General features: G+C 49.0%; 1 protein-coding gene across 1 annotated transcript in view; it reads left to right on the forward strand.

The window, feature by feature from the left end:
• Positions 1 to 12153, forward strand: part of STKLD1 (serine/threonine kinase like domain containing 1) — a 147012-nt gene that overhangs the window by 79848 nt on the left and 55011 nt on the right. The window contains exons 8-11 of the mRNA XM_063935799.1: positions 240 to 352; positions 428 to 588; positions 1928 to 2058; positions 2276 to 2353. Coding sequence (XP_063791869.1) covers positions 240 to 352; positions 428 to 588; positions 1928 to 2058; positions 2276 to 2353 — 483 coding nt within the window. The remainder of the gene's footprint in view (positions 1 to 239; positions 353 to 427; positions 589 to 1927; positions 2059 to 2275; positions 2354 to 12153) is intronic.

Consider the following 12153-nt stretch of genomic DNA (forward strand, 5'->3'; position numbering starts at 1 on the left):
GACGGTCGCAGCTCCAGCCACATGTGAATCAGGTCCTATCATTAGGCCATTTTCTCAGGTGTAAGATGGATCTGTCTGGTCAGAGATCCTATATACTGTACAGTATGTCCCTGTATACCTTCCTAGGGACATATATAGAAAGTTCCGCAGTCTGGAAGAACGCACGCCCTGGGGTTAGCCCCATACAAGTCTCCAGAGGATGGCGTTTTACATGTAATATATGTCTATGTCACTTACAGAGAGGAACATGTTCCTGTCTCCGGAGTCGCTGCGGTTTGTGTACGGCGAGAGGTCGGTCGTCTGGTCTGTGGGGTGTGTGTTACTGGATCTGATGAGCACCTCGATATACAGCGTACGTTACATCACAGCCCCCCGTGCTGCCTGTCATTGTACTGAGTCCATTACAGCCATTTCTATTCCTGTGTAGGAGGCAGAGATTACTGCAGCTCTGCTGAGGATCAGGACGGATGCCTCGGCCTTACATGGCATTTTACAGACCATTCGGGACCACGTGGAATACTCAGAAGATCTCTATCAGCTGCTGCCCGAGATGCTGAAAATACAGCCAGCAGAGAGGCCCAGACCAGCGTGAGTGTAATGTGACTGAGGCATGAGGCACAGATCAGCGTGAGTGTAATGTGACTGAGGCATGAGGCCCAGACCAGCGTGAGTGTAATGTGACTGAGGCATGAGGCACAGATCAGCGTGAGTGTAATGTGACTGAGGCATGAGGCCCAGACCAGCGTGAGTGTAATGTGACTGAGGCATGAGGCACAGATCAGCGTGAGTGAAATGTGACTGAGGCATGAGGCCCAGACCAGCGTGAGTGTAATGTAACTGATGCATGAGGCACAGATTAGCGTGAGTGTAATGTGACTGAGGCATGAGGCCCAGACCAGCGTGAGTGTAATGTGACTGAAGCTTGCGGCACAGATCAGCGTGAGTGTAATGTGACTGAGGCATGAGGCCCAGACCAGCGTGAGTGTAATGAGACTGAGCCATGAGGCACAGATCAGCGTGAGTGTAATGTGACTAAGGCATGAGGCTCAGACCAGCGTGAGTGTAATGTCACTGAGGCATGAGGCACAGATCAGCGTGAGTGTAATGTGACTGAGGCATGAGGCCCAGACCAGCGTGAGTGTAATGTGACTGAGGCATGAGGCACATATCAACGTGAGTGTAATGTGACTGAGGCATGAGGCCCAGACCAGCGTGAGTGTGATGTGACTGAGGCATGAGGCCCAGACCAGCGTGAGTGTAATGTGACTGAGGCATGAGGCACAGATCAGCGTGAGTGTAATGTGACTGAGGCATGAGGCACAGATCAGCGTGAGTGTAATGTGATTGAGGCATGAGGCACAGCAGATAGGCCCAGATCAGCATTAGTGTAATGTGACTGAGGCATGTCAGATAGGCCCAGATTAGTGTAAGTGTAATGTGACTGAAGCGTGAGGCACGGCAGAGAGGCACAGATCAGCGTGAGTGTAACAAGACTGAGGGATGGCAGAGCTTCCCAATTCGAATTTGTGTGGATATTTCTTATTGTCTATCCAAAACACGTGACAGCGAATAGCCAATAAGATGCCGTTTGTGGATCCCAGTAAAGTGATAAACTGGAGACGGACAAGGAGAGATAAAGTACCAGCCAATCAGCTCCTAACTGTCATTTTTCAAACACAGCCTGTGACATGACAGGAGCTGATTGGCTGCTACTTTATCTCTCTATCAGTCTCCACTTTATCACTTTTTAAGGCTTCATACATTTGGGCCTAAGTAAGGAATGATACTCATTAGGTGTGATGTCATTCTGGCGAGCGGATAGGCGCTAGTGGCAGAGGAACGCCGCTATCTGCGTACGGAGGGGGCACAGGTGTTAGGAGGGTGTGCATCATATTTGGATTCTCATTGTACTTACTGGTAAATGCAGTGACCTGGTGCCTCATCCCTATATCAGGAAATGCCTGACTGTGATTGGATCTCCGTTGGCCGGGGTGAAGAAGAAACTGCCCCCAGGTGCCGCGTGTGACCTTACGGATGGCGGTGTGGAAGACGCGCTGGGTAAGAGGGGTCTCTATGTGAGAGAGAAGACGAGGCAATGACCTCTGACACCTTCTCCTTTCTATAAACATGAAATTGCTAAAGAGGAAATGTGTAGGTAGCAGCCAATCAGATTCTAGCGTTCATTGTCTACACTGCACATGATAAGTGATAGCTTGAATCTGGTTGCTATGGGAAACATCTCTAAATCTACCCCGGCTTGTGTTTCATCTTCCAGCATTTATGAAGCGTTATACAGACTATGAGGACGCCCAGTTACTGGCGCTGCGGCACCTGGCCGGCGACACCGGAGATGGTAAATACTGCGATGATTATGTTATCAGTGAGATGTATAACCACAAACCATGTAGAGATTCATTTACTTCCATCACTCCGGATTATCTGCGTAATCAGTCACCTGTATGTAGCGTGTACAATCTGTGCTGTACCCCAATACTGACCCAGTGCTCATACCTATGTCATACCTCCCAACATGACCTCTCCAGGAGGACACAATGCTCTGCTCCTGCTCTTCCCTCTTACTGTATGATTACCATCACCTGTGCTGTACCCTAATACTGACGAAGTGCTCATACCTATGTCATACCTCCCAACATGACCTCTCCAGGAGGACACAATGCTCTGCTCCTGCTCTTCCCTCTTACTGTATGATTACCATCACCTGTGCTATACCCTAATACTGACCCAGTGCTCATACCTATGTCATACCTCCCAACATGACCTCTCCAGGAGGACACAATGCTCTGCTCCTGCTCTTCCCTCTTACTGTATAATTACCATCACCTGTGCTGTACCCTAACACTGACCCAGTGCTCATACCTATGTCATACCTCCCAACATGACCTCTCCAGGAGGGACACAATGCTCTGCTCCTGCTCTTCCCTCTTACTGTATGATTACCATCACCTGTGCTGTACCCTAATACTGACCCAGTGCTCATACCTATGTCATACCTCCCAACATGACCCTCTCCAGGAGGACACAATGCTCTGCTCCTGCTCTTCCCTCTTACTGTATGATTATCATCACCTGTGCTGTACCCTAATACTGACCCAGTGCTCATACCTATGTCATACCCCCCAACATGACCTCTCCAGGAGGACACAATGCTCTGCTCCTGCTCTTCCCTCTTACTGTATGATTACTATCACCTGTGCTGTACCCTAATACTGACCCAGTGCTCATACCTATGTCATACCTCCCAACATGACCTCTCCAGGAGGACACAATGCTCTGCTCCTGCTCTTCCCTCTTACTGTATGATTACCATCACCTGTGCTGTACCCTAATACTGACACAGTGCTCATACCTATGTCATACCTCCCAACATGATCTCTCCAGGAGGACACAATGCTCTGCTCCTGCTCTTCCCTCTTACTGTATAATTACCATCACCTGTGCTGTACCCTAATACTGACCCAGTGCTCATACCTATGTCATACCTCCCTACATGATCTCTCCAGGAGGACACAATGCTCTGCTCCTGCTCTTCCCTCTTACTGTATGATTACCATCACCTGTGCTGTTCCCCAATACTGACCCAGTGCTCATACCTATGTCATACCTCCCAACATGACCTCTCCAGGAGGACACAATGCTCTGCTCCTGCTCTTCCCTCTTACTGTATGATTACCATCACCTGTGCTGTACCCTAATACTGACCCAGTGCTCATACCTATGTCATACCTCCCAACATGACTTCTCCAGGAGGACACAATGCTCTGCTCCTGCTCTTCCCTCTTACTGTATGATTACCATCACCTGTGCTGTACCCTAATACTGACCCAGTGCTCATACCTATGTCATACCTCCCAACATGACCTCTCCAGGAGACACAATGCTCTGCTCCTGCTCTTCCCTCTTACTGTATGATTACCATCACCTGTGCTGTACCCTAATACTGACCCAGTGCTCATACCTATGTCATACCTCCCAACATGACCTCTCCAGGAGGACACAATGCTCTGCTCCTGCTCTTCCCTCTTACTGTATGATTACCATCACCTGTGCTGTACCCTAATACTGACCCAGTGCTCATACCTATGTCATACCTCCCAACATGACCTCTCCAGGAGGACACAATGCTCTGCTCCTGCTCTTCCCTCTTATTGTATGATTACCATCACCTGTACTGTACCCTAATACTGACCCAGTGCTCATACCTATGTCACACCTCCCAACATGACCTCTCCAGGAGGACACAATGCTCTGCTCCTGCTCTTCCCTCTTACTGTATGATTATCATCACCTGTGCTGTACCCTAATACTGACCCAGTGCTCATACCTATGTCATACCTCCCAACATGACCTCTCCAGGAGGACACAATGCTCTGCTCCTGCTCTTCTCTCTTACTGTATGATTACCATCACCTGTGCTGTACCCTAATACTGACCCAGTGCTCATACCTATGTCATACCTCCCAACATGACCTCTCCAGGAGGACACAATGCTCTGCTCCTGCTCTTCCCTCTTACTGTATGATTACCATCACCTGTGCTGTACCCTGATACTGACCCAGTGCTCATACCTATGTCATACCTCCCAACATGACCTCTCCAGGAGGACACAATGCTCTGCTCCTGCTCTTCCCTCTTACTGTATGATTATCATCACCTGTGCTGTACCCTAATACTGACCCAGTGCTCATACCTATGTCATACCTCCCAACATGACCTCTCCAGGAGGACACAATGCTCTGCTCCTGCTCTTCCCTCTTACTGTATGATTACCATCACCTGTGCTGTACCCTAATACTGACCCAGTGCTCATACCTATGTCATACGTCCCAACATGACCTCTCCAGGAGGACACAATGCTCTGCTCCTGCTCTTCCCTCTTACTGTATGATTACCATCACCTGTGCTGTACCCTAATACTGACCCAGTGCTCATACCTATGTCATACCTCCCAACATGACCTCTCCAGGAGGACACAATGCTCTGCTCCTGCTCTTCCCTCTTACTGTATGATTACCATCACCTGTGCTGTACCCTAATACTGACCCAGTGCTCATACCTATGTCATACCTCCCAACATGACCCTCTCCAGGAGGACACAATGCTCTGCTCCTGCTCTTCCCTCTTACTGTATGATTACCATCACCTGTGCTGTACCCTAATACTGACCCAGTGCTCATACCTATGTCATACCTCCCAACATGACCCTCTCCAGGAGGACACAATGCTCTGCTCCTGCTCTTCCCTCTTACTGTATGATTACCATCACCTGTGCTGTACCCTAATACTGACCCAGTGCTCATACCTATGTCATACCTCCCAACATGACCTCTCCAGGAGGACACAATGCTCTGCTCCTGCTCTTCCCTCTTACTGTATGATTACCATCACCTGTGCTGTACCCTAATACTGACCCAGTGCTCATACCTATGTCATACCTCCCAACATGACCTCTCCAGGAGGACACAATGCTCTGCTCCTGCTCTTCCCTCTTACTGTATGATTACCATCACCTGTGCTGTACCCTAATACTGACCCAGTGCTCATACCTATGTCATACCTCCCAACATGACCCTCTCCAGGAGGACACAATGCTCTGCTCCTGCTCTTCCCTCTTACTGTATGATTACCATCACCTGTGCTGTACCCTAATACTGACCCAGTGCTCATACCTATGTCATACCTCCCAACATGACCTCTCCAGGCGGACACAATGCTCTGCTCCTGCTCTTCCCTCTTACTGTATGATTACCATCACCTGTGCTGTACCCTAATACTGACCCAGTGCTCATACCTATGTCATACCTCCCAACATGACCTCTCCAGGAGGACACAATGCTCTGCTCCTGCTCTTCCCTCTTACTGTATGATTACCATCACCTGTGCTGTACCCTAATACTGACCCAGTGCTCATACCTATGTCATACCTCCCAACATGACCTCTCCAGGAGGACACAATGCTCTGCTCTTGCTCTTCCCTCTTACTGTATGATTACCATAACCTGTGCTGTACCCTAATACTGACCCAGTGCTCATACCTATGTCATACCTCCCAACATGACCTCTCCAGGAGAACACAATGCTCTGCTCCTGCTCTTCCCTCTTAATGTATGATTACCATCACCTGTGCTGTACCCTAATACTGAGCCAGTGCTCATACCTATGTCATACCTCCCAACATGACCTGTCCAGGAGGACACAATGCTCTGCTCCTGCTCTTCCCTCTTATTGTATGATTACCATCACCTGTGCTGTACCCTAATACTGACCCAGTGCTCATACCTATGTCATACCTCCCAACATGACCTCTCCAGGAGGACACAATGCTCTGCTCCTGCTCTTCCGTCTTACTGTATGATAACCATCACCTGTGCTGTACCCTAATACTGACCCAGTGCTCATACCTATGTCATACCTCCCAACATGACCTCTCCAGGAGGACACAATGCTCTGCTCCTGCTCTTCCCTCTTACTGTATGATTACCATCACCTGTGCTGTACCCTAATACTGACCCAGTGCTCATACCTATGTCATACCTCCCAACATGACCTCTCCAGGAGGACACAATGCTCTGCTCCTGCTCTTCCCTCTTACTGTATGATTACCATCACCTGTGCTGTACCCCAATACTGACCCAGTGCTCATACCTATGTCATACCTCCCAACATGACCCTCTCCAGGAGGACACAATGCTCTGCTCCTGCACTTCCCTCTTACTGTATGATTACCATCACCTGTGCTGTACCCCAATACTAACCCAGTGCTCATACCTGTGTCATACCTCCCAACATGACCCTCTCCAGGAGGACACAATGCTCTGCTCCTGCTCTTCCCTCTTACTGTATGATTACCATCACCTGTGCTGTACCCTAATACTGACCCAATGCTCATACCTATGTCATACCTCCCAACATGACCCTCTCCAGGAGGACACAATGCTCTGCTCCTACTCTTCCCTCTTACTGTATGATTACCATCACCTGTGCTGTACCCTAATACTGACCCAGTGCTCATACCTATGTCTTACCTCCATTCATGACCCTCTCCAGGAGGACACAATGCTCTGCTCCTGCTCTTCCCTCTTACTGTATGATTACCATCACCTGTGCTGTACCCTAATACTGTCCCAGTGCTCATACCTATGTCATACCTCCCAACATGACCCTCTCCAGGAGGACACAATTCTCTGCTCCTGCTCTTCCCTCTTACTGTATGATTACCATCACCTGTGCTGTACCCTAATACTGTCCAGTGCTCATGCCTATGTCATACCTCCCAACATGACCTCTCCAGGAGGACACAATGCTCTGCTCCTGCTCTTCCCTCTTAATGTATGATTACCATCACCTGTGCTGTACCCTAATACTGAGCCAGTGCTCATACCTATGTCATACCTCCCAACATGACCTGTCCAGGAGAACACAGTGCTCTGCTCCTGCTCTTCCCTCTTATTGTATGATTACCATCACCTGTGCTGTACCCTAATACTGACCCAGTGCTCATACCTATGTCATACCTCCCAACATGACCTCTCCAGGAGGACACAATGCTCTGCTCCTGCTCTTCCGTCTTACTGTATGATTACCATCACCTGTGCTGTACCCTAATACTGACCCAGTGCTCATACCTATGTCATACCTCCCAACATGACCTCTCCAGGAGGACACAATGCTCTGCTCCTGCTCTTCCCTCTTACTGTATGATTACCATCACCTGTGCTGTACCCCAATACTGACCCAGTGCTCATACCTATGTCATACCTCCCAACATGACCCTCTCCAGGAGGACACAATGCTCTGCTCCTGCACTTCCCTCTTACTGTATGATTACCATCACCTGTGCTGTACCCCAATACTAACCCAGTGCTCATACCTGTGTCATACCTCCCAACATGACCCTCTCCAGGAGGACACAATGCTCTGCTCCTGCTCTTCCCTATTACTGTATGATTACCATCACCTGTGCTGTACCCTAATACTGACCCAATGCTCATACCTATGTCATACCTCCCAACATGACCCTCTCCAGGAGGACACAATGCTCTGCTCCTACTCTTCCCTCTTACTGTATGATTACCATCACCTGTGCTGTACCCTAATACTGACCCAGTGCTCATACCTATGTCTTACCTCCATTCATGACCCTCTCCAGGAGGACACAATGCTCTGCTCCTGCTCTTCCCTCTTACTGTATGATTACCATCACCTGTGCTGTACCCTAATACTGTCCCAGTGCTCATACCTATGTCATACCTCCCAACATGACCCTCTCCAGGAGGACACAATGCTCTGCTCCTGCACTTCCCTCTTACTGTATGATTACCATCACCTGTGCTGTACCCTAATACTGACCCAGTGCTCATACCTATGTCATACCTCCCAACATGACCTCTCCAGGAGGACACAATGCTCTGCTCCTGCTCTTCCCTCTTACTGTATGATTACCATCACCTGTGCTGTACCCTAATACTGACCCAGTGCTCATACCTATGTCATACCTCCCAACATGACCCTCTCCAGGAGGACACAATGCTCTGCTCCTGCTCTTCCCTCTTACTGTATGATTACCATCACCTGTGCTGTACCCTAATACTGACCCAGTGCTCATACCTATGTCATACCTCCCAACATGAACCTTACTGATCCAATGCTCATACCTATGTCATACCTCCCAACATGACCCTCTCCAGGAGGACACAATGCTCTGCTCCTGCTCTTCCCTCTTACTGTATGATTACCATCACCTGTGCTGTACCCTAATACTGTCCCAGTGCTCATACCTATGTCATACCTCCCAACATGACCCTCTCCAGGAGGACACAATGCTCTGCTCCTGCACTTCCCTCTTACTGTATGATTACCATCACCTGTGCTGTACCCTAATACTGACCCAGTGCTCATACCTATGTCATACCTCCCAACATGACCCTCTCCAGGAGGACACAATTCTCTGCTCCAGCTCTTCCCTCTTACTGTATGATTACCATCACCTGTGCTGTACCCTAATACTGGCCCAGTACTCATACCTATGTCATACCTCCCAACATGACCTCTCCAGGAGGACACAATGCTCTGCTCCTGCACTTCCCTCTTACTGTATGATTACCATCACCTGTGCTGTACCCTAATACTGACCCAGTGCTCATACCTATGTCATACCTCCCAACATGACCCTCTCCAGGAGGACACAATTCTCTGCTCCAGCTCTTCCCTCTTACTGTATGATTACCATCACCTGTGCTGTACCCTAATACTGGCCCAGTACTCATACCTATGTCATACCTCCCAACATGACCTCTCCAGGAGGACACAATGCTCTGCTCCTTCACTTCCCTCTTACTGTATGATTACCATCACCTGTGCTGTACCCTAATACTGACCCAGTGCTCATACCTATGTCATACCTCCCAACATGACCCTCTCCAGGAGGACACAATGCTCTGCTCCTGCACTTCCCTCTTACTGTATGATTACCATCACCTGTGCTGTACCCCAATACTAACCCAGTGCTCATACCTGTGTCATACCTCCCAACATGACCCTCTCCAGGAGGACACAATGCTCTGTTCCTGCTCTTCCCTCTTACTGTATGATTACCATCACCTGTGCTGTACCCTAATACTGACCCAATGCTCATACCTATGTCATACCTCCCAACATGACCCTCTCCAGGAGGACACAATGCTCTGCTCCTGCACTTCCCTCTTACTGTATGATTACCATCACCTGTGCTGTACCCCAATACTGACCCAGTGCTCATACCTATGTCATACCTCCCAACATGACCCTTACTGATCCAGTGCTCATACCTATGCCATACCTTCCAACATGACCTCTCCAGGAGGACACAATGCTCTGCTCCTGCACTGCCCTCTTACTGTATGATTATCATCACCTGTGCTGTACCCTAATACTGAGCCAGTGCTCATACCTATGTCATACCTCCCAACATGACCCTTACTGATCCAGTGCTCATACCTATGTCATACCTCCCAACATGACCCTCTCCAGGAGGACACAATGCTCTGCTCCTACTCTTCCCTCTTACTGTATGATTACCATCACCTGTGCTGTACCCTAATACTGACCCAGTGCTCATACCTATGTCTTACCTCCATTCATGACCCTCTCCAGGAGGACACAATGCTCTGCTCCTGCTCTTCCCTCTTACTGTATGATTACCATCACCTGTGCTGTACCCCAATACTGACCCAGTGCTCATACCTATGTCATACCTCCCAACATGACCCTCTCCAGGAGGACACAATGCTCTGCTCCTGCACTTCCCTCTTACTGTATGATTACCATCACCTGTGCTGTACCCTAATACTGACCCAGTGCTCATACCTATGTCATACCTCCATTCATGACCCTCTCCAGGAGGACACAATGCTCTGCTCCTGCACTTCCCTCTTACTGTATGATTACCATCACCTGTGCTGTACCCTAATACTGACCCAGTGCTCATACCTATGTCATACCTCCCAACATGAACCTTACTGATCCAATGCTCATACCTATGCCATACCTCCCAACATGACATCTCCAGGAGGACACAATGCTCTGCTCCTGCTCTTCCCTCTTACTGTATGATTACCATCACCTGTGCTGTACCCTAATACTGTCCCAGTGCTCATACCTATGTCATACCTCCCAACATAACCCTCTCCAGGAGGACACAATGCTCTGCTCCTGCACTTCCCTCTTACTGTATGATTACCATCACCTGTGCTGTACCCTAATACTGACCCAGTGCTCATACCTATGTCATACCTCCCAACATGACCCTCTCCAGGAGGACACAATTCTCTGCTCCTGCTCTTCCCTCTTACTGTATGATTACCATCACCTGTGCTGTACCCTAATACTGGCCCAGTACTCATACCTATGTCATACCTCCCAACATGACCTCTCCAGGAGGACACAATGCTCTGCTCCTTCACTTCCCTCTTACTGTATGATTACCATCACCTGTGCTGTACCCTAATACTGACCCAGTGCTCATACCTATGTCATACCTCCCAACATGACCCTCTCCAGGAGGACACAATTCTCTGCTCCTGCTCTTCCCTCTTACTGTATGATTACCATCACCTGTGCTGTACCCTAATACTGACCCAGTGCTCATACCTATGTCATACCTCCCAACATGACCTCTCAAGGAGGACACAATGCTCTGCTCCTGCTCTTCCCTCTTACTGTATGATTACCATCACCTGTGCTGTACCCTAATACTGACCCAGTGCTCATACCTATGTCATACCTCCCAACATGACCTCTCCAGGAGGACACAATGCTCTGCTCCTTCACCTCCCTCTTACTGTATGATTACCATCACCTGTGCTGTACCCTAATACTGACCCAGTGCTCATACCTATGTCATACCTCCCAACATGACCTCTCCAGGAGGACACAATGCTCTGCTCCTGCTCTTCCCTCTTATTGTATGATTACCATCACCTGTGCTGTACCCTAATACTGACCCAGTGCTCATACCTATGTCATACCTCCCAACATGACCCTCTCCAGGAGGACACAATGCTCTGCTCCTGCTCTTCCCTCTTACTGTATGATTATCATCACCTGTGCTGTACACCAATACTGACCCAGTGCTCATACCTATGTCATACCTCCCAACATGACCCTTACTGATCCAGTGCTCATACCTATGCCATATCTTCCAACATGACCTCTCCAGGAGGACACAATGCTCTGCTCCTGCACTGCCCTCTTACTGTATGATTATCATCACCTGTGCTGTACCCTTATACTGAGCCAGTGCTCATACCTATGTCATACCTCCCAACATGACCCTTACTGATCCAGTGCTCATACCTATGTCATACCTCCCAACATGACCCTCTCCAGGAGGACACAATGCTCTGCTCCTACTCTTCCCTCTTACTGTATGATTACCATCACCTGTGCTGTACCTTAATACTGACCCAGTGCTCATACCTATGTCTTACCTCCATTCATGACCCTCTCCAGGAGGACACAATGCTCTGCTCCTGCTATTCCCTCTTACTGTATGATTACCATCACCTGTGCTGTACCCTAATACTGTCCCAGTGCTCATACCTATGTCATACCTCCCAACATGACCCTCTCCAGGAGGACACAATGCTCTGCTCCTGC

This window comes from Pseudophryne corroboree, chromosome 8, assembly GCF_028390025.1.
Source record: "Pseudophryne corroboree isolate aPseCor3 chromosome 8, aPseCor3.hap2, whole genome shotgun sequence".
Classification (NCBI taxonomy): domain Eukaryota; kingdom Metazoa; phylum Chordata; class Amphibia; order Anura; family Myobatrachidae; genus Pseudophryne; species Pseudophryne corroboree.